The following is a 25916-nucleotide window of genomic DNA, read 5'->3' as shown; positions in this document are numbered from 1 at the left end:
TCTGGCTGTTGGCTGGCGCCAGGGTGTCTGCAGGCAGCTCACTGCACTTGGATGGGGAGGCAAAGCCACAAACCCACACAGAGGAAGGTGAGGAGGACCCAGCCTGGTTATTTCCCCAGCTCAGACCCTGCAGAGCAACCTCCGTCTCTCCTCTCCTCACCCACCAGCTCCTCAGGACCCCCCTCACCTTTTTGGCTTCCAGCATCTTGTTCTCAAAGACGTAAGAGATGCAGTTCCTGACCACCTCCAGGCGCCGGGCGCTGTTGGCCAGGGCATTGCCATTGCGCTCCATGATGGCAGCTGGGGAGAGAATCCCCTGTTAGTGCAAGCAGGGGAGGAGCTTCACCCATGGTGGGGAGAGAGCATGGAATTGTGGAATGGTTTCGGTCCAACCTGGCCTTGAACACTGCCAGGGATGGGGCAGCCACAGCTTCTCTGGGCACCCTGTGCCAGCGCCTCAGCACCCTCACAGGGAAGAACTGCCTTATATCCAATGTTAATCTCTCCTCTTTCAGTTTAAACCCATTCTCTCTCATCACAACCTGCCCTTGTTGAAAGCCCCTCTCCAGCTTCTTCCCCTGTTCTGCATGGGCAGGAACTCATCCTGAAGGAATACTATGGGGTCTTCAACCATCCCCTATGCTGGCTTATAGACCCCAGGGAGCTCTAAGCACCCCAAGGGGGCAGAAGCAAATGTGGACAGTGATGCTGCTTCTTCAAAGCGCATTTTACTCCTCACATGGGACCCTCAGACACACCATAGTGTGACAAGAAGCTGGTACACCACAGTAAAACTCCTCCTGGGCAGGGAGGTCCCTCAGCACAGACGCACCGATGGGGGGCCCCGACGGCACCATGCATTTCTTCTCTGCCTTCACAGCAGGAGGAGCTGTCTGCAGCTTGGCGGTGGCCTGGTCGATGATCCACTGCACTGTCCCCTCATCCAGCCGGGGGAACGGCTTCTGGTGCAGGCGCAGGTGACAGCCCTCCGTGGGCTTCTGTACCTTGTGCATGGTCACCGCGGGGTACGGGTTCTCCTGGAACACCAAACACAGCCTCTTGTCAGGCCTGTGGACACCACGGGTCCTGTCGCAGGGCAGGAGCCCCAGGAGATGCCCCCATCCTTCAGCAACCTCCAGTGCTCTGAGGCCCAGCGCTCCCCGAGATGGTATCTACAATCCCTGGACAACCCCCAGGCCTGACGGCAGGTCCCTGGGCAGTGATGCTCGAAAGGAGCCTCAAGGACAGGTCACTTTGATCCTGAACACAGCAGTGAGCTAAGTACTGTTCAGAAGCTCCATCATGAGATGGCCAAAGGCCCCACAGGTGCTGCTCTGCTTTCAGAAGACCTTTGCTGGCCAGCCCTGGATCAGGCAACAAGGCAGTGGCTGCCCCAAAGCAAAGGCATGGAGTGCTGGACGCCCATGTAATCCAAAAGTGAGGAATCCCGCTCCTGGGAGTAGCTCACACCAGCCAGATACTGCTGGGTACATCAAGGAGTTACAGAATGTGTGGGGTTGAACGGGACCTTAAACCTCCTCTGGTCCCAACCCCTTGCCACAGGCAGGGACACCTTCCACTAGAGCAGCTTGCTCCAAGCCCCTGTGTCCAACCTGGCCTTGAACACTGCCAGGGATGCGGCAGCCACAGCTTCTCCGGGCACCCTGTGCCAGAACCTCAGCACCCTCACAGAGAGGAACTTCTTCCTTAGATCTGAACTTCCCCTGTTTCAGTTTGAACCCATCACCCCTTGTCCTGTCACTACAGTCCCTGATGAAGAGTCCCTCTCCAGCATCCTTGCAGCCCCCTTCAGATACCAGGAAGCTGCTCTGAGGTCTCCACACAGCCTTCTCTTCTCCAGGCTGCACAGCCCCAGCTTTCTCAGCCTGTCTTTGTGTGAGAGATGCTCAAGCCCCTGATCATCCTCGTGGTCTCCTCCTCGTGACAGGTCCCTCCCACCACAGCATCACACACTGGGAGCATCACTTCCAGCAAGACCTTATGGAGGGAGCACAGAGCAATGGGGCTCAGGCCCGAGCAGCTCCCCCTGCACTGGGACCTCCAGGACTCACGTTCTTGTAAAGCTTCTCCGCCAGCTCCTTGATGTGCCTCAGGATCTTCTGCTTGTTCCCTTCCTCTGCACGCATGCGCTTCACTTCGTAAGCCACGAGCTGGGGGCAGAGGACACAGGTGAGAGGAGCAGCTCCCGCAGGATCCGGACACCATTCCCACATCCCGGTGCAATGCTGCGGCCGGAGCATCATGGCACATCCCCAGCTCAGGCCACTGGGGCAGGGAGAACAGAGCAAGCACAGCCAGGGCAGGCGGGGGACTGCTCCCGAGCTGCCCCTCTCACCTCATCAAACAGGTCGATGGAGCGGTACGGAGCCCCGCGCTCCGTGACGAAGCCGGCGAAGGCCATTCCCTCCAGCACCTTGGTGAGGAAGTCATCCTCCGTCAGCCCTCTCTGCCCAAGGAATGCTGCCTGCAACAGGGGAGAGCACAGTCAGCAGCTCACCTGAGCAATGGCTGCCCGCCCCAAATCATCCCCAGCACGGCTCTGAAGGAGCCTCTGGCTGGCACCACAAAGGGAGAAGCACCAGGTTTGCTGTGTCTGCTGAAAGCTACTTGGGCCCTTGGCAGATGAACGTGAGACCTCATCCCACCCCAGAACCACCCACTACAGCTCATCACATGCCTTCAAGCGACACTGAGGGCTCCACATCATTTGCCCTCCTTGCCTCTCTGGAGCAGCCCCTTGCCACGGGATGGAGCTCAGAGGTGCAGGACTTGATGCCAGAGCCATAGCACGGCACCACAGCGGGTGCAGAGTCCTGTGGTCCTGAACCCACAGTGGGAAGCACAGACGTTGCAGTGACCAAAGCAGCTAAATGAGTGACATTCGGGTCATTCTGCACAGAGTGATTTCACCACAGAACCACAGAACCCCAGACTGGTTTGTGTTGGAAGGGATCTTAAAGCTCATCTAGGTCCAACCCCTGCCACAGGCAGGGACCCCTTCCACTAGAGCAGCTTGCTCCAAGCCCCTGTGTCCAACCTGGCCTTGAACACTGCCAGGGATGGGGCAGCCACAGCTTCTCTGGGCACCCTGTGCCAGCGCCTCAGCACCCTCACAGGGAAGAGCTTCTGCCTAAGAGCTCATCTCAGTCTCCCCTCTGGCAGGTTAAAGCCATTCCCCTTGGCCTGTCCCTGCAGGCCCTTGTCCAAAGCCCCTCTCCACATTTCCTGCAGCCCCTTCAGGCACTGGAGCTGCTCTCAGGTCTCCCCTTCAGGAGCCTTCTCTTCTCCAGGCTGCCCCAGCCCAGCTCTCTCAGCCTGGCTCCAGAGCAGAGCTGCTCCAGCCCTCGCAGCATCTCCGTGGCCTCCTCTGGCCTCGCTCCAACAGCTCCACGTCCCTCTTGTGCTGCTGCACCAGAGCTGGATCAGGACTGCAGGGTGGATCTCCCCAAAGCGCAGCAGAGAGGACAATCCCCTCCCTGACCTGGCTGTTATGACCTGGAAGTTCATCATTATCTTTCACTCACTTTATGGCACTTTATGACAGGCATTTTCAGTTTATTGCAGGTTTATGATTTCATGGAACCAGTGAATCTTTGTTGGGCACCTGCTGGGAAAAGTACAGCTCAAAGCCCTTATGAACATGCTGCTGCTTCCAATGGCAGGGACCATGAGACATTCTGAAGCTATTTCCTGCTCTCCCTGCCCTGCCAGCCCTTCTGGTAGATCTGCCACAAGAGAAGCAATAGGGAAGGCAGCTCCTTCCTCCTTCCTCTCCCCAGATGCAGGGAAAATCCTCAGCCAGGATGTGAGGGACGCATTCCGGGAGGCTCTAAGGCATCAGGATGCTGGCAGCAGTGCACTGACCACACATGGGTATAAACCAGGAAGCACCACCTGATCCTCAAGACTTCGGGATGGCCAAGGACAAACAAGGGATGCAGGTGGAGCTGGGAGTGATGCAGAGGTCACTGTGCAAACACAGCACTGTTTCTAGATAGGGCTGTATTTGTGCAAACCTCATCCCAAACTCCTCCCCAATGTACCTGGAAAGGTGTAATTCCAGAGGACAGTTTGGAACAATAATTCTGCGGACAGGTTGGATGGGGCTTGGAGCAAGCTGCTCTAGTGAAAGGTGTCCCTGCCCATGGCAGGGGTTTGTGACTGGATGAGCTTTAAGGTCCCTTCCAACACAAACCATTCCATAATTCCATGGTTCTATGGCAGGAGACCACAGAGGAGATGGAGCTGAGTTACCTCCAAACCAGGCTCCCTGATGGGCTCCAAAGGATTGCTCCCTTTCCCATCCCAATGCTCCCAGCTCCAAGAGCTGTCCCCAGCTCAGCCCCGATCCAGTTGGAACACCCCAGAGTGCCAGCACTCACCTTATGGAACCTGATGACGGGCTCAGGATGGATGCGGATGATGTGCAGGCACCAGCGGTAGCCCTGCAGCAGCTGTGCAAACAGGCGGAGGAAGACAGCACGGATCTCCTTGTCCTGTGAACGGGGAAGGACAGCATGGTCACAGCATGGTCACAGCATGGTCACAGCATGGTCACAGCATGGTCACAGCACAGTCAGGCTAAGGGTGCAGATGATCCAGCTCATAGCAGTAGGAGTTTACAGCAGCACAGAGGTGAAGGGATCAAACCTTGTGTTAGGGTCAGTGTCTGCTGAGCCAGGCAGGAAGCTCAGCAGGTTACAGGGAAAAATGGACCCCGCAGGCTGGGTTCACTGCTATGGAGCTGGGCTGAGAGAGCTGGGCTGGGTCAGCCTGGAGAAGAGAAGGCTCCTGAAGGGGAGACCTTAGAGCAGCTCCACAGGAAACCTGGAGAGGGGCATTGGACAAGGGCCTGTAAGGACAGCACAAGGGGGAATGGCTTTAACCTGCCAGAGGGGAGACTGAGATGAGCTCTTAGGCAGAAGCTCTTCCCTGTGAGGGTGCTGAGGCGCAGGGTGCTGAGGCGCAGGTTGCTCAGAGAAGCTGTGGCTGCCCCATCCCTGGCAGTGTTCAAGGGCAGGTTGGACACAGGGGCTTGGAGCAAGCTGCTCTAGTGGAAGGGGTCCCTGCCCATGGCAGGGGTTGGAACTGGAGGAGCTTTAAGTACCCTTCAACACAAACCAGTCTGGTATCCCGTGATCCTGTGTCCCCTTCCCAGCACCCCTGACACTGCACACAGAGGACAAGGCAGCTCTCAGAGCCCAGGGTTTGCTGAAGCACCCAAATATTCAGTGTCTGTCTCCAGTAAACCCAGCAGCTACCGAAAGGGCACCACTAGTTCCAGGCCACGGCTCAGAGCCATGGCCTCAGTGCCTTGCAGTCCTGTGCTCTCTTTGCCTCTTAACCTCAACAGCACTGAGATGGAGACAGGCTGAGCTGCCTGCCCACTCCATGCCCAGAAACAAGGTGTCCATCAGGAATGACAGCTCACAGGAGGGTGCCATCCTGCCGACTCCACTCACCTGCATTTTGAGAGAAGAGACAGAAATTGTTGAAGGGGGGAATGCAAGATCTGCCACCTCCAGCTCTGGGTCCAGGACCTGCACAGACAAGGCACAAAGCACCCTCAGGAACCTTTACCTTCACAGCTGGAAAAAGCAAAGCAGCGTTGGGGAGACCTTCTAACAGTCTTCTAGTACATACAGGGTCCTACAGGAAACCTGGAGAGGGGCTTTGGACAGGGCCCTGTAGGGGCAGGCCAAGGGGAATGGCTTTAACCTGCCAGAGGGGAGACTGAGATGAGCTCTTAGGCAGAAGCTCTTCCCTGTGAGTCTAGTGGAAGGTGTCCCTGCTGACGGCAGGGGGGTTAGAGCTGGATGAGCTTTAAGATCCCTTCCACCCAAACCAGTCTGGGATCCTGTGATTCCCCAGAGACCCAAAAGCACCCACAGGACAGGTCTGTGGGTGTGGAAATGACCAGGGCTGGAGCCAGCAGACAGCAGCACCACTGGTGCTCTGCTTTTGGGGACAGTGGGAAGGGGGCACCTCTCCAGCTCTGGGATGGTCCCTGTGGAGGGCTGGGGCTGGAGCTGAGCAGCAGGAGCTGCGGATGCAGCACGTGTGTGGCGCAGCTGCCCTGGGCACACTCCGATGGCCACAGGGCTCTGGGAACACAGCAGCAGCAGGAAAGCTCCAGGGCTGCAGCTGCTTCCTCCCATACATGGGCTGGGAGCCAGCACCCCATTCCCAGAAACCTTTGGCAGCAGAACCTTCCTCCGGCACTGCCACGCAGCAGAGGCTGTCAGCATGGGGACAGGTCTGCTGTGAGATGGTCACTGGGACCCCGAGGTGCGGAATTATGCTGTCAGAGGAGTTCCTGCTGCTCCATTCCCAGCTCCCCCTGGAAATACATGTCATTCCCAAGGCCTGGCACCCTGCCGACAGGACACAGGGACACACTCACCATGGAAAGGGCTTCCCGGGTCTGCTGGAGCAGAGGCTCAGGGAGCAGGGAGATGTGCACACACTCGGGGACATTCACTGTCCCGCCATCCAGGTCCGCAATGACAACATCCAGCTGGAAGAGGCAGGACAAGGCATGAGACAAGGCCAGGCTTCGCTGCACCCTCTCCGCCACCTCCAGTGGGCCATGGAGAGCTGGGGGGGAGCCCCATTCAGGAGGGGGGCTTGGGAATGCTGTGTGTCCCCGCTCTCCATCTCCTGCGGTCACTCTAAGCCTTCAGTAGTTATGCTCTTTATCCACTGCCACCAAACCCAAGCATTTGCCAACACACAACCTACAAATCGCCACCTCCCAGGACAGTGACAGGGGAGGACAACCTGGCGGGGGGGGGGGGGTGACACAGCTCTGCTCAGCAGGCAGACTGTGGCTTGGTGCTTTCTATCAGCCCCTGGCCCTGCTCCACCACAGCAGCACTGGGATGGGGGTGTTTCGGAGGCTGCACAGAAGCTGCTGCAGTTGGGAGTGGCCCTGGTACACTTTGGTTTCACTCAGGTCCTGCAGCCTCAAGTGCCAGCACGGCCTCTCGGAGCAGCTCTCAGCTCCCAAAGCAATTCCCTGGCTGATCCCAAGCTTGGCACAGCACGGCTGGAGCACAGCCTGGACTCAGCAAGGCAGGCCTGAGTGAGCTCAGCCTAAGGACAGCGGTTGCTCCCGGCTGAGAGCTGGAGCTCGACCCCTGCTTCTCCCTCCCGATCCCGATCCTGGTGCAAGGAACGGGGGTCCTAGAGTCTCACCAGCTCCTGTGTCTCTGACTGGAAGATGGAGTGCACTCCGATAATGAAGGGTGTTGGTGTGCTCAGCACCTCGAGGAGCTGCGCGGGCAGGATGGGCACGTACGTGAAGCTGCAACCAAAGGAGAGCATCACTGCAGCCAGTGAAACCCTGCTCTGAACCCATCCTCAGCACTGCTGAGCCCACCTCTGGAGGTGGGGGTGACTGCAGGCCTTCCCCCAGCACGCTCAGCCACAGAACCCCAGCCTGGTTTGTGTTAGAAGGACCTTTAGAACTCCTCCAATTCCAACCCCTTGCCACAGGCAGGGACCCCTTCCCCTAGAGCAGCTTGCTCCGAGCCCCTGTGTCCAACCTGGCCTTGAACACTGCCAGGGATGGGGCAGCCACAGCCTCTCTGGGCACCCTGTGCCAGCGCCTCAGCACCCTCACAGGGAAAAGCTTCTGCCTAAGAGCTCATCTCAATCTCCCCTCTGGCAGGTTAAAGCCATTCCCCTTGGCCTGTCCCTGAACACCTACAGAGCAGAGCTGCTCCAGCTCTCGCAGCAGCTCCATGGCCCTAATGATGGGTAAATAACTGTGTTTTGGGCCCTGCTGGCAAAGGGGCAAGGAGGTGAATGCCCACAGGTCTTAGCTGTGCTGACAGCTCCTTTCCTGACACCTCTGGTGTGCAGAGCAGTGTAATTCCAGTATCCACAGCAGTGAAGAGGTGTGAACCTTCCACACCTCCCTCCCTATGGCAAGCCTGGAGCTCTATTACTGGAAGCAGGCACCAGAGCATCACCAGCAGTGTCTGTAGCTCCAGGACCTGCTGCCATGTGCTTTTCCAGGCTGTGGCAACCCCTGACAGAGGGGAGCAGCCCACCAGGCTCTTGAATGTGGTTCAGCAGTGTGTTATCACCCCATGGAGCTTTTCTCCCCAGAATCCATCCCATTCCCCTTCTCCCAGCTGCATTACAGAGCACAGAGCCCCGGTGCACCACTTCCACTGGCACCCATCCATCCCAGCCCTGGGCACGACACTGAACGAGGACACTGGGAAACTTCCAGAAAGCCTGGTGCAACCTCTGCCCACCCTAGACAGGGCAAAGCACATAACAGGGCTCTTGTTAAGGTGGTGGCAGCGGTGGCCAAGCCACTGTGGTGGCTCCTGTGGACACTGGCACCCCACTATCTAGGCCATGGACTGGCCACTACCGGGGCTGTCTGCACGTCCCCCAGGCAGGGCAGCTCAGATAGATGGGCCATTGTGCTGCAGCTCCTGCTGTGCTCTATCCATGCTGGCCTGCAGTACCCCCACCTGCAGAAAGGCTGCTTGTATCCCAAAGAAAGCTTCCTTTGGGAGTTCCACTGATCTCCTGGAAACCTTTCCCTTGGTTGGACTGAGATTATAACTCCAGGGCCAGAGAATGACCATGGTCAGCACCTATGAGCCTTCAGGAACCTTGTGAGGCTGCAGAACGTGTTTTGTCTGAAGGGCTCAGAGAGCTGGGCTGGGTCAGCCTGGAGAAGAGAAAGCTCCTGAAGGGGAGACTTCAGACCAGCTCCAGTGCCTAAACGGGCTACAAGAAACCTGGAGAGGGGCTTTGGACAAGGGCCTGTAGGGACAGGCCAAGCGGAATGGCTTTAACCTGCCCAAGGGGAGACTGAGATGAGCTCTTAGGCAGAAGCTCTTCCCTGTGAGGGTGCTGAGGCGCTGGCACAGGGTGCCCAGAGAAGCTGTGGCTGCCCCATCCCTGGCAGTGTTCAAGGGCAGGTTGGACACAGGGGCTTGGAGCAAGCTGCTCTAGTGGAAGGTGTCCCTGCCTGTGGCAAGGGGCTGGGACCAGATGAGCTTTAAAGTCCCTTCCAACACAAACCTGCCTGGGATTCATCCCATGATGCTGTGACTATGGCCTGGCAGCAGCTCTTGGTGGCTGTGGAGGGCTGAGGGCTCGGGGTGCTCTGGGTGCCCTCACCTGTACTTGAGGGGGAACATGAGTGCGAGCAGAGCCCGGCAGGCGTCCGTCAGCCGCTGGTAACTGCTGGACAGAAACAGGATCTTGTGCTCGGTCAGCGCGGCACAGAACAGGTACAGCACGTTGGTGATGCCTGCGAGAAAACACAGGAGAGCTCAGAAATGAGGGTCACCTCCTGCACCCACCAGAGAGCAACGACCCCCGCATGGATCCCATCCCTCATCTCCAACTCTGCACCACAGAGGAGCTCAACATCACCCAAAGAGCCACTTCCGGGATGTGCTTCCAATGGAAGCCCCTGTTCTGGGAGAGAGGTGTCTTCCTGAGGTGCTGGTGTCATCAATCACAGGCATAGGGCCAATGGCAGCACACTCTGGGCACCCCTTTTTGCCACCCAGCCCAGGTCCTGTGGGATCTGGCCACACATCTTTATGTGGAGCACTGTGTGCAGTTCCGGTGTCTCCAGCATAAGGACACGGAGCTGCTGGAGCACGTCCAGAGGAGGCCATGAGGATGATCAGGGCTGGAGCATCTCTCATATGGAGCCAGGCTGAGAAAGTTGGGGCTGTTCAGCCTGGAGAAGAGAACCTGCGTGGAGACCTCAGAGCTGCTTCCAGTGTCTGAAGTGGGCTACAAGGATACTGAAGAGGGACTCTTCATCAGGGACTGTAGTGATAGGACAAGGGGTGATGGGTTCAAACTTAAACAGGGGAAGTTCAGGTTGGAGATAAGGCAGAAGCTCTTCCCTGTGAGGGTGCTGAGGCGCTGGCACAGGGTGCCCAGAGAAGCTGTGGCTGCCCCATCCCTGGCAGTGTTCAAGGCCAGGTTGGACACAGGGGCTTGGAGCAAGCTGCTCTAGTGGAAGGGGTCCCTGCCCGTGGCAGGGGTTGGAGCTGGCAGAGCTTTCAGGTCCCTTCCCACCAAAACCATTCCATTGTTCCATGATCTGCCAGTCCCTGCCCTGCTGGGGAAAGGGAGGCAAAGCAGGGCCAGGAGGGCTCCATCTGAGGCTGGAGGAGCCCTGTGTGACCCACCAAGCTGAGGAGCAGGGTGGGATCTCCAGCCAGGCTGACACAGGGGGCTCTGGCCCGGCCTAGGCAAAAAGGCACCCAGGGGAAGGGGGTCCTACAGGCACAGGGCACTGGTGGAAGGGGGTGCCAGGGGAAGGGTGCGCTGGTGTGAGGGGCTCTGGGGTACATCAGTCTCACCGAGCTGGCGGAAGAGCAGCGCCACGCTGCAGCTGCTGACCGGGAGCGAGTCGCTGATGGGTGTCTGGATCACCTGCCGGTCCCCGGCTCCCAGCGAGATGGTTCTCTGCAAGGGAGCACACACACGTCACCGGGCACAGCCACACACCGAGGGCAGGCAGCGACAGCCTGAGTGCCCCCCAGAGCAGGGCCAGGACCACTGTGTCCTCAGCACCACCCTCACAGGGTGCAGCACATCCCACCACAACACACTGCCTTGTGACACCATGGCTGCTGCAGGAAGAGGGAAGAGGAGCCTGCAACATCACACATTGTGTTTGACTGGGGACATGGGCTACAGGGGGGAATGGGAGCTCCCAAAACAGCCGTCACTCCTGGACAGCACGAGCAACACCGTGATGGCAGCAAGCCCTGAGACCTGCACAGTGACAAGCACATGAGGAGCTTCAATAAATCTTGGAGCAACCTGCTCCAGGGCAAGGTGTCCCTGCCTGTGGCAGGGGGTTGGAAGTGGGTGAGCTTTAAGGTCCCTTCCCACACAAACCACTCTGGGATTCCATGATAAGCAGAAGGGAAGAGCTCGCCTGTGCCATGCCCACCAGTGCTGCCTGGCAAGGGAGCAGCACCAGCCTCCCTGACCAGACAGGGTACTGATGGCTCCTGGGCTGGGGACAGACACCAGAAACACTGGACACACTCTCACTGCTTCTCCCCCAGTACAACTTTTTACCCAGACCTCAGCTCATTCCCAGTGGCACAGGGCAGCCTTCACATGTCCCAGGCTGCAGCTCACTGCCCTCTCCTCCTCTTTCTACATCTCTCCAGGGAGGACATGCCTGCAATAGCAGCTTTCACCATGCAACCCACTGCAACAGCCACAGATCTGCTTTCCACATCCCTGGCAGTGTCCAAGGCCAGGCTGGACAGGGCTCAGAACAACCTGCTCTAGGGGAAGGTGTCCCTGCCTGTGGAACTGGATCTTTAAGGTCCCTTCAACCCGAACCACTCAATGACTCCATGATTCCGAACACTGCAGCCCTGGAAGAGCTGATCAAACACCCCTGACCTCATCCTCCAGAGCAGCCGAGGGTGTTTGCACCACCCCAGCTCACAGGGTGGCTGCTGCAGAGCAGGACTGAACCCCCCAGAGCCCAGTCCCAGCAGTGCTGCACCAGTGCAGCACACACAGACACACACCCAAGGTACTAGCAGTGCCCAGGCCTCCAGCTCTGCCCCGGCCACAGCATGTGTCACCCTCACAGACAGTTAGAGAGGTTGTTAAGGAGGAGACCGACCCCAGGAAGGAAAAGGTGTGCGTACCGCTGCTTCATCCTCCGCGTCAGGCTGGGACAGAGACAGAGATGGCACAGTAAGTTAGAGACAGCACAGGAGACAGGGGAGGGAGGGAGGACACAGGCAGGGCTGACAGCGAGCTGGGAACGCACCCGGAGTGAGGAGATGCACAAACACACACATGGAGCCAAGGCAACAGAGACCACGGAGAGATGGAGCACTGGGACGCAGCAGGAGAACAGGGAAGTGCCCCACGAGCTTGTTCCCACAGCACAGAGACCTGCAGGAACTGGGAGGTGGCAGTAATTGTGCCAAGGAGTGCCACACAGCGAGGCACAGCGGCTCCAGAGCTGCCCTGCTGCCTCCCGTGCTGCTGCTCACTTGGTGCACTGGGAGGAACCAGACGGAGTCGGACAGAGCTGGGCAGATCCTGCAGGAACGCCACAGTGCAGAGCCGTGGCACCTGGCACACAGCCTGGCAGGGGCAGCACCCTGCTCCTTCTGCAGAGGCTTGGGTATGGCCAGCACCCATCCTCTCCTGAGACACCTGGACCAGGGTCCAGCTCTGGGGCAACAGCACAAGAGGGATGTGGAGTTGTTGGAGCGAGGCCACAGGAGGCCACGAGGATGATCAGGCCTGGAGCAGCTCTGCTCTGGAGCCAGGCTGAGCAAGCTGGGCTGGGTCAGCCTGGAGAAGAGAAGGCTCCTGAAGGGGAGACCTTAGAGCAGCTCCAGTGCCTGAAGCGGGCTACAAGGATGCTGGAGAGGGACTCTTCATCAGGGATTGTAGTGATAGGACAAGGGCTGATGGGTTCAAACTGAAACAGGGGAAGTTCAGGTTAGAGATAAGGCAGAAGCTTTTCCCTGTGAGGGTGCTGAGGCACTGGCACAGGGTGCCCAGAGAAGCTGTGGCTGCCCCATCCCTGGCAGTGTTCAAGGCCAGGTTGGACACAGGGGCTTGGAGCAAGCTGCTCTAGTGGAAGGGGTCCTTGCCCGTGGCAGGGGTCGGAACTGGATGAGCTTTAAGGTCCCTTTCAAAAAAACCAGGCTGTGGTTCATTCTATGATTTTATGTCCATGAAGCACCAGGACCACTGGTGCTCTCCCAGTCGCTCTGGATGATTAGAGGGACATCCAAGCCTGTGCCAGGCAGTTACAGCAGCTCAAGGGGCACCACTCCTGCCCAGCAGAAAGCACCAACCCAGGAAGCCTTCACAGACACCTGGGTCCAAGAAAGCAGCTTCCCCCCAGGCTCACGGGCTGCAGCAAGGGAAGAAACCTCTGTCTGTGGGCCCCAGGGACCTGAGGTGCTGCCCCAGCCCTATGAAGGCTCCTCCACAGGGTAGGGGGGAATTTAATGGTGTTTTTTGCTGGGGGAAGTGGAGCTCAGCTGGAAGTGAAGCCACCGCAGCAAACAACACATCCATGGCTACGTCTGAGGTGCTGGCATGGCACAGGAGCTGCAGGGCATTACGCTGCTGCTTCCAAACACCTCCTGCCAGAGGGCCCAGCTGGGCTCTCTCCATTCCTGCCATCTCCAGGCAGCTCCAGCCCTTCCTCACCCATCTGCTTAGCAAGGCTGAGCCCATCTGGCCCTGCCCCAGCAGGAGGGGACACATGGCTTGGAAGGGACAACAGGAGGTTGTCTCTGATGGCTTCACCTCTGGGCACAAGCAAAGCTGCTGCTTCTCAAGCCCTGTCCATCAGAGCTGCTGCCTGCACAGGCACAGGCCAGTGGGTTGAGGAGAGAGCCCCAAGCTGCTCATCTGGCCAATGCTGGCCTTGCTTGGCCTGTCCCCCTGCTCTCACAGATGGCCCATGACCACTTGGCTCTGAAGCAGCTCTCCAGGCACTCAGATGGGGCTGAGTGGAGCAGCAGGACCTCCCCAGTGCAGGAATGAGCATGGACCATGGCAACCGTGTGCACAAACCCATCAGTGACTATGCAAGTGGAGAGAGCAAGGAGCCAGGGCCAAGCTGCCCAGTCATGGCAAGCTAAAAGGCAGCGAAGCAGCAGGATCTCAGCTGCTGGAGGAGCTGAGGAGCTTGGAACCACAGAGCTCTGTTGTTTCTGCTCTCAAGAGCTTGGGAAGGCACCAGCCAAGCACTTCAGCAGCTCCTGGTTGCCAGCACACGTCAGCCTCGCTCAGCTCCCCCAGCACAGCACCCATATAGAGCTGAGGAACCCCTCTGCCTCTGCCAGAGCTGCTCAGGGGCAGAGGCACGAAGCGGATGAGGAAGGGGCTGAGCACTCACCTGAGCTCCACCAGTGATGGGGATGGTGCAGGTCAGCAGGTTCCCAATGACATTCTCCAGGGACACGCTCAGTCCGTCCACGTAGATGGTGTAGATCAAGCCCAGACTGTTCTGGAGAGGAAAACACAGCACAGAACCATGGAGCATGGATCCCAGGTGGGGAGAGACCTCAGGGATCATCTGCTCCAACCCTTCCAGGCAAAGCATCATCTAGACCAGATGTCTGAACACCATGTCCAGCCCAGTCTTAACAGTGTCCAGTGCTGGGGAGTCACCACTTCCCCAGGGAGATCACTGCAATGGCTGGTGGTCCTCAGTGGGAACAATTTTTCTCATATCTAGTCAGAACTGGGACATGGGACTCCTTGTACAAAGGGAGTCTCCATCTTCTTTGTAGACACCCTCAAATAGTGGGACATGGAGATAAGGTCTCCCTGGAGCCTTTTTTTCTCCAGGCTGAGCATTCCCGTTTTCAGCCTTTCCTCATATGCTGCCCAGCCCTCTGGTTTTCAGACCTCAACTGGAAGCAGTTCCTCCCTGTGAGGGTGCTGAAGCGCTGGCACAGGGTGACAGAGAAGCTGTGGCTGCCCCATCCCTGCCAGTGCTCAAGGCCAGGTTGGACACAGGGGCTTGAAGAAACCTTCTCTAGTGGGAGGTGTCCCTGCCTGTGGCAGGGGCTGGAGCTGGACAAGCTTTAAGATCCATCCCAACACAAACCATTCCACGGCTCTATGACCCCCTGGACAACCTGCTCCAGCTGACCCAGCGCAAGCAGGGGTTGGGCCAGGGACCTCCAGAGGTGCCTCTAGCCTCGGCTGTGTGGGTTTTTAGAGCTGTGAGTCTGCAAAGCCCAGGTTTTGTGCTCTTTGCAGCAGCTGCAGCCAGAGCTGGGAGTGATTTTTTACCCTTGTCAGTTATTAATGCCCTGAGCACTATGTGTCCCACGGGAACAGCCTGTGCTCCATTCACAGAGCCGGTGTGAACAAGATGTGCAGGAACAGGGCAGAGCCCAGCACTGGGATCCCACAGCGGGAGGGTAAAGCAGGGAGACACATTGGTCTGGAGCACGCTGCCCTCCTCTGAGCCTCCATCAATCTTAAGTGGGCTCCTCCTCTGGAGCATGAGGCAGGCAGTGTGATGGGTGTGGGGAGGTGACCACCCCCTGTCCAGCCATGGAGCTGACACAACACACAGAGCCCAGCCTGCACCCGTCCTCACACCTCTTCCCCAAGCACAGAAAGCAGCAGGGCTGGGGAACATTCCCATGGCAAGGAGCAATGTTCCCACAGGAATGGGCTGTTGGTTATGCTGCTTCTGCTCACAAACCAGGTCAAGGCTGCCAGGTGCCTGGTGCGACCGAGTCCTTGGGTTGATGTTCAGGTTCAGCTGCTGGACCAGGATGCAAGGAGCAGGTTGGCAACAGGCTGCTCTCCCATAGGCGCTGAGCCACGGTGCTCCACCACCTCCTGCTCCGGCAGCGACTACATGGCTCCAGGTTGCTCCCAGAGCCAGAAACCCTTCACCACCGTTGCTCTCCTCTCCACACCCAGCAGAGACCCTACTGCCCCTGCCCAGAGCACTTCATACTTACCCTGAACACCTCCGCATGGTCCAGCCGTGACACCAGGACCAAGCTTTTGGGAGCAAAGAGCTGCGCAGGTTGAACAGGAGATGATGGCTCTTCCTCCTCCTCCCCATCACCATTCCTGGGGTGGCTCTGAGGCTACGAGACAAGGCCCAGGGTAAGGAAAAGGAGCTCTTCCCTCCCCCAGGATCTAACACCAGAGCCTGGGTTCCCCTGGCCCAGGCACAGCCGAAGCCAGAGGCTGCCTTCATCCCTTCCCACCCGCAGTACCTGGGCGCTCTCGATGGGCTCCCAGAAGGTGAAGCAGGCGCAGTAGTGCCGCTCCGAGTTGATGTCTGTCAGCACGGCCACGAAGAAGGTCGGGGGGTTCCTCTCCGTGAAGAGCTGCCAACCACTGGGCTGGCAGAACTGCAAGAGAGGGCAGGGGCTGCGTCAGGAGGAGGTCAAACAATGGGATCCTGACCCTCTCCTCTGCCCTGCGAGACCCCACTTGCAGCACTGTGTGCAGTGCTGGTGTCCCCAACACGAGGACATGGAGCTGTTGGAGCAGGTCCAGAGGAGGCCATGAGGATGTACAGGGGCTGGAGCACCTCCTGTATGGGGACAGGCTGAGAACATTGGGGCTGTTCAGCCTGAAGAGAACCTGCGTGGAGACCTCAGAGTGGCTTCAGGGTCTGAAGGGGGCTACAAGGATGCTGGAGAGGGACTCTTCATCAGGGACTGTAGTGACAGGACAAGGGCTGATGGGTTCAAACTGAAACAGGGGAAGTTCAGGTTGGAGATAAGGCAGAAGCTCTTCCCTGTGAGGGTGCTGAGGCGCTGGCACAGGGTGCCCAGAGAAGCTGTGGCTGCCCCATCCCTGGCAGTGTTCAAGGCCAGGTTGGACACAGGGGCTTGGAGCAAGCTGCTCTAGTGGAAGGTGTCCCTGCCCGTGGCAGGGGCTGGAACTGGATGAGCTTTAAGGTCCCTTCAACACAAACCATTCCATTGTTCCATGTCCCCCTGGCCGAGATGGGCACCCCCCACACACCCTGCAGCCATCGCAAAGCCTCAGGAGCTCCCAGCACAGGGCAGTGATGGGCTGGGCTCTGCTCTGCCCCTGCAGCCATCGAGGTGCTGGTGGTCACACCCAGGCACTGGAATAGCACTGGGAATGATGGAAGGTAACCTGCATGCAGCCAGGGCTGTGTCCCAGCCCCACGTCCCCTCCAAGAGGTGGCACCGCTCCCCTGGGACCAGCAGCTGGAAAACACCTGCACCAGCTCCACAGTTCAGGCAGCTCCAGACACAGCTCTGCCCATCCCTGGGACTTTCCACACACCAGGGCCAGGGGGGTAATTCCAGCATCAGCCCAGGACTCCCCGGGGGAGGGTTGAGGTCTCAAGGGGTTTTTCCTCTGTTTCCTCAGCATTTGGCTGTTGAGGAGCTGTGGAAAATTCCTGGCACTGGGGGAGTCGCCAAGAGTTGGACAGCGAAGAGACAGAGCTGCTCCTTCCAGCTGGATGTGCCCTCAGGACACAGAGACCTGAGCAGGACTGAGGATGGGAATAAGGTGGCAACCAGGCCAGAAAGGGCTGACAGGAGCTGAAGGAATCACTGCAGAACCTGAACCATTGTGAATCACGGAACCCCCAGACTGATCAGGGTTGGAAGGGACCTTAAAGCTCCTCCAGTTTCAACTCCCTGCCACAGGCAGGGACCCCTTCCACTAGAGCAGCTTGCTCCAAGCCCCTGTGTCCAACCTGGCCTTGAACACTGCCAGGGATGGGGCAGCCACAGCTTCTCTGGGCACCCTGTGCCAGCGCCTCACAAAATCCCACCAGTTTTAGCAGGATTCCCTGTCCCCATCCTGCTCACCCGCTCAGCACCACCACAGGCACCATGACCACCACCCCTGGGGGCTGGCATCACCCCATGGCCTGGCTTCTGCTCTCCCAGTGTTCCAGCACCTGCCCTGGGCTCGGGGATGCAAATGGAGCCAGCTCTGCCCAGAGGGGAGGATACTGCACCAGGACACGTTCACATCCTGTGTCTGTCTCCACAGCAACTTCCACCCATTGCAATGGGACAGCTCTGTTTGGAGCTGCTGTCAGAGCAACGCCAGGGCAAGAGCTCTGGGGTCAAGCTCCCTCCATGCACCAGAGAACCTTCTCCCCTGCAGGAAGGGACACAGCACTGGCTGCACCACAACGTTGCGGTTATGGTACCAAACCCCACGGTGGGCTCCATCCGGCTCTGGGGAGCTGCTCTGTCCCATCCCTACGTCCCGCTCCCCCAGCTGCCTTCCAGTGCTGTGGAAGCCTCAGAGCCCCTCAGGCTCCCAACAGGATGGGGCTCCAATTGTTTAAATTCCAAGGATGTTTTGGCTGGACAGTTTGACCCTTGGGGTGGGGGGAGCAGCTTTCCTCTTGCCTGGGACAGTTCCCAAGTGCCCTGCAGACAGCCGGGAAACACAGACCAGAACATGAATACAGAGCCTGCCTCGGGACGGAACAGTACAGAAAGTCCAAGATTGTGATGGAATTCTGGTAACAGGATGAGGAGATGACGAGGGTGATGATCCCCGTGGCTGCAGTGGGAACTGCCAAGGCCAAGAGCCCAGGACAGGGCAGAGGAATGAGGATGGGGATTGGAGCCATGCTCTAGGGGCTGATCCCAAAGGCACCACTCACATGGAAGTTCTCCAGCACCAGCACAAAGATAGAGATGACTATCAAGTCTGGATGAGGGCAAGAGATGGGGGGGCATCCAAAACTGGCTCCCAAGGACAAGGGCATCCCCTCAGTGAGGCCCAGGGGACGCACAGGGACCTGGAGTGGAAAGCAGGCAAGTCACCCTTCACTACACCATGGAATCATGGAATCCCAGGGTTGGGTTGGGTTGGAAAGGTCCAAAAAGCTCATCCAGTGCCACCAGCCCAAAAAGGAGACCAGTTTGCAAGGCAAAGCACTTGGGAGAGGCTTAACTGTGACAGAGCTACACTATTTGTGATGAGGCTGTTCATACTGACACTGCATCCATTCAGCTCCTCTAGGATGTTCTGGATGTTCAGGACGTTCCAGCATCCCAGAGAGCTGATCCCAGAGCAGGACGGGGAGCACAGCAGCCAGGACAGAGTCAGCCCAAGGCAGGGCATGCAGCATTCTATGCATGGCTCAGCACACTGGATCTGTGGTTTTCCAGAGCTGGAGCTGTGTCAGGGGCAGGAGGGACCCCAGTGTGGTGGCTGCCCTGCTCTGACCCTGCAGTGCCCATTGAGGTGCGTGCACACAGTGCCACGTGTCCCCCGCCCCACGCACGGGTCATGCTTCCCGGTGTCCCAAGGGATGACACGTCGCCAGTTGTGATGGATGGCACTCACCAGCTCGATGCCCTGGGGAAAGGGGTTGTCCTCCCAGTCCTTCTCCGGGAAGCGCTGCAGTATCTGTCCCTGCCCATCCCTGCTCCCTGCGGAGACAAGAGCAGGGTTAGAGCGCAGGTTCCGAGTCCACTTCAGCCCCCAGCAGCACAGGCTCCCAACAGCTTCAGCGCCTGGGAGCAGCACTGGGGTGCTCCAGCACTGTGCCAGCCCCCCGTGGACACGGGGAGCAGAGAAGAGTCCCTCCACAAACCCACTGCACAGCCCCTGCCACAGGGAAAAAGCAGCGATTTCCATAGATGTGGGAGCAAACAGCAAAAAAACTCATCATCTAATGGTGTGCAACAGGCAAAGCACAAGTGCAGCACATCTCTGGTCAAGTTCACGTTACAGTTCCCTTCCTTGGGTCACTAACACAAGATCAGACACACAGATCGTACATACAGCTCTGTGGAGGAGGACCTGGAGTGTTGGTCCATGAGAAGCCCCCCATGACCCAGCTTCAGTGTGTGCTTGAGCCCAGAACCCTCTCTGCGTGCTGGGCTGCACCCCCAGAGCATAAGCAGCAGCTCAGGGAGGGGATCCTGCCCCTCTGCTGCATGAAGGGACACATTAGAGCAGCCCCAGTACCTAAAGGGGCTACAGGAACACTGGAGAGGGGCTTTGGACAAGGGCCTGTAGGGACAGGACAAGGGAAATGGCATTAAACAGTGATTTCCCCTCTGCACTCTCCACCAGCCACGTGTAATGCGTTGCTTCAGTGGATGACGTTGAAGCTGGGGACTTGGAAACCCTGAAGGAGCACTTTGCTCCTACCCCTGGCTGGGCACAGCTACAGACAGCACATGGAAAAGGGGATGCTCCATCCCCATGCAGAATAGCTGTGTGGTTACTGCACCCACAGCATCATCCCAAGGGATGACTGTGTCTGTCCCTACAGCAATGCCAGCTCGATTTGGGAGCTGGGTTTGGCTCCGGGACTGCTGTTGGGGCCAGGTAGCAGGAGGAGCCTCCCCAGAGGACGTGCACCACGAAGGACTATTTTGAGGACCCGACCTGTCTCCACCACCCTTCTCACCACAGCTGCATTTAGCTGAACAAGGCATCAGAAACACCACTAACAGCCTGGGGACTGGAATGGAAAGGTCAGGGGAGGAAACAGCATCAGTGTCACGTTGAGCAGATGTCCCCGTGCTCAGACACCTCCTCACACACGGACAGGTCCTGGCATCACCAGCAGCACCAGTGCTCACTGCATCAAGTCCTGCCCCCTCTGAGCACCATCGGCCTGGCTCCGGCTTCCCAGGTGGGAAGATCACTCTGAATACAGGTCAGGACTGCAGGTCTCTGATGGCCTGGTGAGTGCTGTCAGCCCCATGCCCTCCACAACAGCACACTCCAGCAGCACAAGTGCAACGTGTGTTCACTCACGCTGTCTTGGTCATGAGGGACACAGATACAGGATCATGGAATGATGGAATGGTTTGTGTTGAAATGGAGCTTAAAGCTCATCCAGTTCCAACCCCTGCCACAGGCAGGGGCACCTTCCCCTAGAGCAGCTTGCTCCAAGCCCTTGTGTCCAATCTGCCCTTGAACACTGCCAGGAATGGGGCAGCCACAGCTTCTCTGGGCACCCTGGGCCAGTGCCTCAGCACCCTCACAGGGAAGAGCTTCTGCCCTCATCATCCTCAATGCAAACAGAATAATCCCTCCAGGAGCTGGTTAGAACAAGGGGAATCTCGATCCTCTGGGTATTCCCAAATCCAAGGGCTACTGCAATATTTAGCAACCTGTGGGTACATCCTGATGATGAAGGCCAGGTTGGATGGGGCTTGGAGCAAGCTGCTCTAGTGGAAGGTGTCCCTGCCTGTGGCAGGAGGTTGGGAATGGATGAGCTTTAAGGCCCCTTCCAACACAAACTGTTCCATGATTCCATGATGCTCCCAGCTGCCCGTCCCAAGCTGCCTCACTTTCACACTGTCCAGCCAAGCGCCAGTGCCTCCCTCAGCTCCTCCCCACCCCAACAGCTCCTCTCCTCCTGCTTCCCAGCATTCCCATTGCAGCACCCCAGCCCCTGGCCAGCCCCACCAACCTGTCCCATTGGCACTTCCCTTCCTGCAGGCCCAGCCCCAGTGACCCTCGCGCTGCTCCTGGCAGGATTCCCAGGCACACACGTGTCCCTCCACTCCCCTCTTCCTTCCTGCTGCTCCTGCACTGCGGAGCGACCACGGCGCGGGCTGACCCCGGGCAGCGGGGACGGCCCCGGCAGCACCAGGATATATTTGGAAGCTGAGGAGATGTTATCAGGAGACAGGAAATTCTGAATAAGCCAGAAGTTAAACACTCGGTGACACGACACAGGAGCTGAGCAGGGCGCTGGGGCAGCGGGAACGCTGAGAACCCTCACCGGGAGCAGCCGGGTCCCAGTTCGGAGGGGTCATGGACAAGGGAGAGGCTTCCCATCACTGCCCTCACATTGCTGTCTCTGAACTGGTGCCTTGCCCAGAGAAGCTGTGGCTGCCCCATCCCTGGCAGTGTTCAGGGCCAGGTTGGACACAGGGGCTTGGAGCAAGCTGCTCTAGTTGAAGGGGTCCCTGTCCGTGGCAGGGGGTTGGAGCTGAAGGAGCTTTGAGGTCCCTTCAACCCAAACCATTACATGTTCTGACAACTCACCCACCACCTCATAGGGAAACAGGCCAATGAGGAACCCAACCATGCAGCAGCTCCTCCTGCCTCTGTGGGTGCTGGACCTTCTCCATGGCTCCTGCTGTGGTGTCACAGTGAGGGGAGAGGCAGAAGGGAGTTTTCCTGAGGTTTTCAGGGAAAAGGTCTTGTTTGGAGCAAGCCCTTCTCCACCACTCACCCCCAAAGCCTCCGCTCACGAGTTGCTGAGAGCACGGGACCGTGTTTCACCTTGGTACAACCAGTCCAGGCAGTCCCAGGGGATCAGAGCTTCTGCAGGCTCAGACACGGCTCCCACACCCCCAGACCTCAAACATTCCGCGGGATACAGCACAGGAAACACACAGCTCACAGCTCCCAAAGCCAGGATGGACGGGGCTTGGAGCAAGCTGCTCTAGTGGAAGGTGTCCCTGCCTGTGACAGGGGGTTGGAGCTGGAGAGACTTTAAGGACCCTTTAACCCAACCCATTCTATAATGCCATGATTCTGTTCTAAGTGCTCAGCCCATGAGGAAGAGCTGCTTCAGCATTCCCCCTCTCCCAGCACGGAGAAGGGGTGTCTCCCTCTGCCAGGACAGAGCAGGGGGCATTGCAAGCCCTGAGCTGTTTCACCAGCTCCCCCAGTACAGGGAGATGGAAGCCCTGAGGTATCGTTGGACGCTTCCAGGAGCTGCTCAAGGTCTCGGAGCCAGGATCCGTTTAGGAGTTGTGCTGTTGTAAATCACAAACCACTGCGTGCTCCGGAGCACCGACCACAGCTGTGGCGGTGGCTCCCTACAGAGCAGCACCAACCACAGGGCACCAAGCCATGAAACACACGAGGCCCTGAAGCTGCTGCCAAGAGCTCTCACTGCCGGGCTCTGCAGTGAGTGATGCAAGGAACCCAAACCATGCCGAGAGCCTCTTCCCTGCGCTGCACACCATTCCCAGGCCAGCGAGCAGGTCAGTGCTGGAACGAGCAGGGATCCACGTCACCCTCACAGCTCACCTCCAGCCCCGCTTGGGCAACGGCCCCGCAACAGGTAGGAGCTGTTGCATCAACCAGAGCTATGGCACAACCGACCTGGCAGCAGGTCCTGGAGCAACGCAGTGCTGATCAGGGCAAGGAGCTGGCTCCTGGCAGAGACACAGCAGGGCACAGGGAACAGGGCACGGTGCTGGGGGGAGAACAAGAGCTCTCCAGAGACACCCCATGCATGGGAAGAGCAGGAAGAGACGGGGAGGAAGGGCAGGGAGGCGCTGGCACAGGGTGCCCAGAGAAGCTGTGGCTGCCCCATCCTTGGCAGTGCTCAGGGCCAGGCTGGACACAGGGGCTTGAAGCAAGCTGCTCTAGTGGAAGGTGTCCCTGCTCATGACAGGAGCTTTAAGGTCCTGTCAGCGCAAAGCTCCTGGATCCTCCCTAGGTGTGAGACCCTCACATCCAGGCTGCTGTGTTCAGCCCACTGCTCTCAAAGCTTCCTACAAGACGACCTATCAAACTGTCCTCATGAGAAAGGCAGGACTACCACGTCCACTGCTGCTACCTGGAGTCAGCACACAGAGGAGCAGGACAAAGCTTTGGATGATTTATAACAACAAAGAGGGAGAATAAGGCAGAAATGGGGATTCAGACAGAGCCCAACCCCATCCATGAGACACACGTCCTTCCCCGTCCCACCAACTCCAGCGCACCGGCGGGCACAGCGGCCCCCGACAACAGAGGAGTGTCTGCGGGGGGACAATGACAGCTCTGTTCCTCCTTATGTCCCTCTGAAATCAGCACAAAGAATGGCCTTTCTATGGAGCAGAACAAAAGGGCTGTGTGTGGGGCTGGGCTGCCCCCCTGCCCCCCACCCCCCACCCCCCCGGGCACTGTGCAGCCCATCCCTGAGCCCACCCCAACCCAGCGTGAGCAGCAGCTCAGAGAGGGGATCCTGCCCTTTGCTGCGCTCTGGGAAGACCCCCCTGCAGTCCTCATCCAGCTCTAGGGCAACAATACAAGAGGGACGTGGAGCTGTTGGAGAGAGGCCAGAGGAGGCCACGGAGATGCTGCGAGGGCTGGAGCAGCTCTGCTCTGGAGCCAGACTGAGAGAGCTGGGCTGGGGCAGCCTGGAGAAGAGAAGGCTCCTGAAGGGGAGACCTGAGAGCAGCTCCAGTGCCTGAAGGGGCTGCAGGAAAGCTGGAGAGGGGCTTGGGACAAGGGCCTGTAGAGACAGGACAAGGCAGCAGATCTGAACCTGGCACAGGACATGCAGCCGGATGCTGCAGGACCGGAGCAGGACAGAGACACCCTGGGATCTTACAAAGGTCTTTTTCACAGAATCATGGAATGGTTTGGATTGGAAAGGACCAGTCCCAACCCCCTGCCACAGGCAGAGACACCTTCCACTAGAGCAGAGATTTAAGGCAAAAGTCTCTCCTATGAGGCACAGTCGCACCCAAACACGACTCCTGTCCTGCGTTCATGTAAGAACAGAACATAGGGAAGATGACCTCAGTGTGTGTTTAGCGATGGCTGGGAGATGTCTGAGGACGTGGCTGCTCTCTGTAAACACAGGACGATAGTGATCAGAGGGACACACACTTGGGATGGACCCAAGGCAGAAGCGGGTGGCGAAGGAAATCGTCTACATGTGACTCCCATCAAAACCTGACCGGCTCATGGCTGGGAAAGCTCCTTCCAGCAATGGAACATCTCCCAAAGGCAGGCTAAAGCCTCCACTTTGGGATCCCTCACTCCCATCCTTGAGCAGATCCTGCAGAAACACAGCTGCCAGCGAGTCCAGCTCGTGTTTTCCCAGCACAGCACCTCACTGGCTCCTGGGGATGCCTCTGGATGAGCCTCTTAGGGCTGAGGTGTTTACAGAAGAGCTAAAATTAAAGCTCCTGGAGAAGTGGATGGTGGTGTTCCTCACCTGCTATTTTCACACTATCCCTTCCCCGGGCCCTGCTCCCATCCCTGAGCTGTCATTACCTTCTTTAAAACTGCTCCTATTCGCTCTCAAATTAAGGTTGAGAAGTGCTGGTGAGATCCCATGGTGAGATCCCATCCCTCTGGCCGGTGGGTATGTGGCACCGGGCAGTAAGTAGGTGACCAGAGCTCCTCAGCAGCACCTCACTGCAGGCAGCAGCAGGACCTGTGAGCTGCAAACCCAACAGGGCTGGACACACTGCAGGGCAAGGGCTTAGGGCTGGAAAACACCAGGAGTCCCCATGGACCTACAGGGATGTGGAGCCGGTTCCTCTCTCACTCCCCTGGGCCCCCAAGAAGAGGTCCACTTGGACCTCCCAACAAGGCAGAAGCTGCTGTGCTTCAGCACGATGCTTCCAGGATGACCCTCAGCTGCCTTGCTGCATGGCCAGGGCAAATGGTGGAATGGGTCAGGAGGGATCAGAGTCATGGAATGTTTTTTGTGGAAGGGACCTTAAAACTCATCCAGTTCCAACCCCTGCCACGGGCAGGGACACCTTCCACTAGAGCAGCTTGCTCCAAGCCCCTGTGTCCAACCTGGCCTTGAACACTGCCAGGGATGGGGCAGCCACAGCTTCTCTGGGCACCCTGTGCCAGCGCCTCAGCACCCTCACAGGGAAGAGCTTCCGCCTAAGAGCTCATCTCAGTCTCCCCTCTGGCAGGTTAAAACCATTCCGCTTGTCCTGTCCCTGCAGGAACCCCTCCTGGACCAGCTACTCACGCTCTGGGGGTGCAGCCCAGGATGAGGCTGGTTTCTGGGGATCCAGATGGTCCCGCTCAGCAGAACCTCCCATTCGGCCTGGAAGAATCCATCCAGGGCAGGAGCTGCTGGGAGAGGTTTACCCCTGTCTATGGAGCCATCCCCAGAGCCAGAGCCAAAGCCCGGGCTGGGCTCGGGCCAGGCTCTGCTGTCCTGGCACGGCTGCAGGAGCCGTGTTTATCTTTAGAAACACAAGAGGAAGTCATTAAATGAAAAACTCCTCCTGCTTCCGAGAGCTGCTCCCGGGAAGCACCGCCTGGCCCGGGGGGCAGGCAGGGGCAGGGATGAGGGTTCACAGCTCCTGCCCTTGCTCTGCCATGGCCCTGCTGGGAACCTGCTCCCTGCCAGCGCCCAATGGCCCTTCCCAAACCCCTCCCATCATAAATACCTGGGGCCTGACACAGCATCAGAGCAACAGCCACCCAAAGCATCACATGCACCATGCCATGGAGAGCTTCAGATGCTCCAGCCTGCACTGGGGCTGCATGCCTTTGGATCAGCCTCCAAACACCAGCCCCAGATCCCGACAGCACAGGAACTGCATCAGACTGAGCTGCAGCATTGTGAGTTGTGATGTAGCAGCAGCAGGCACTCTGATAGAGAAGTGAGATGTGACCAGGAGGTTCATCCCAACACGGAGTCACCAGGAGGGATG

General features: G+C 58.3%; 1 protein-coding gene across 8 annotated transcripts in view; it reads right to left on the bottom strand.

The window, feature by feature from the left end:
* Positions 1 to 25916, bottom strand: part of SBF1 (SET binding factor 1) — a 59241-nt gene that overhangs the window by 18506 nt on the left and 14819 nt on the right. For 4 of the 8 annotated variants that reach the window (XM_057403757.1, XM_057403759.1, XM_057403760.1 and 1 more), the window contains exons 2-16: positions 18874 to 18959; positions 15783 to 15920; positions 15519 to 15650; positions 13928 to 14038; positions 11700 to 11723; positions 10380 to 10485; positions 9172 to 9304; positions 7219 to 7327; positions 6425 to 6538; positions 5484 to 5561; positions 4404 to 4517; positions 2357 to 2485; positions 2073 to 2171; positions 833 to 1037; positions 188 to 300 (exon numbers count right to left, since the gene is read on the bottom strand). In XM_057403757.1, coding sequence (XP_057259740.1) covers positions 188 to 300; positions 833 to 1037; positions 2073 to 2171; positions 2357 to 2485; positions 4404 to 4517; positions 5484 to 5561; positions 6425 to 6538; positions 7219 to 7327; positions 9172 to 9304; positions 10380 to 10485; positions 11700 to 11723; positions 13928 to 14038; positions 15519 to 15650; positions 15783 to 15920; positions 18874 to 18959 — 1691 coding nt within the window. The remainder of the gene's footprint in view (positions 1 to 187; positions 301 to 832; positions 1038 to 2072; positions 2172 to 2356; positions 2486 to 4403; positions 4518 to 5483; positions 5562 to 6424; positions 6539 to 7218; positions 7328 to 9171; positions 9305 to 10379; positions 10486 to 11699; positions 11724 to 13927; positions 14039 to 15518; positions 15651 to 15782; positions 15921 to 18873; positions 18960 to 25916) is intronic. The other 4 variants (XM_057403758.1, XM_057403764.1, XM_057403761.1 and 1 more) reach the window with 1 other exon arrangement.

This window comes from Pezoporus wallicus, unplaced genomic scaffold (assembly GCF_028554395.1).
Source record: "Pezoporus wallicus isolate ANWC-B61680 ecotype Strahan unplaced genomic scaffold, APGP_CSIRO_Pwel_v1 contig_6978, whole genome shotgun sequence".
Classification (NCBI taxonomy): Eukaryota; Metazoa; Chordata; class Aves; order Psittaciformes; family Psittacidae; genus Pezoporus; species Pezoporus wallicus.
The sequence above is the reverse complement of the archived record's forward strand: the minus strand, read 5'-3'. Positions and strand labels throughout refer to the sequence as shown.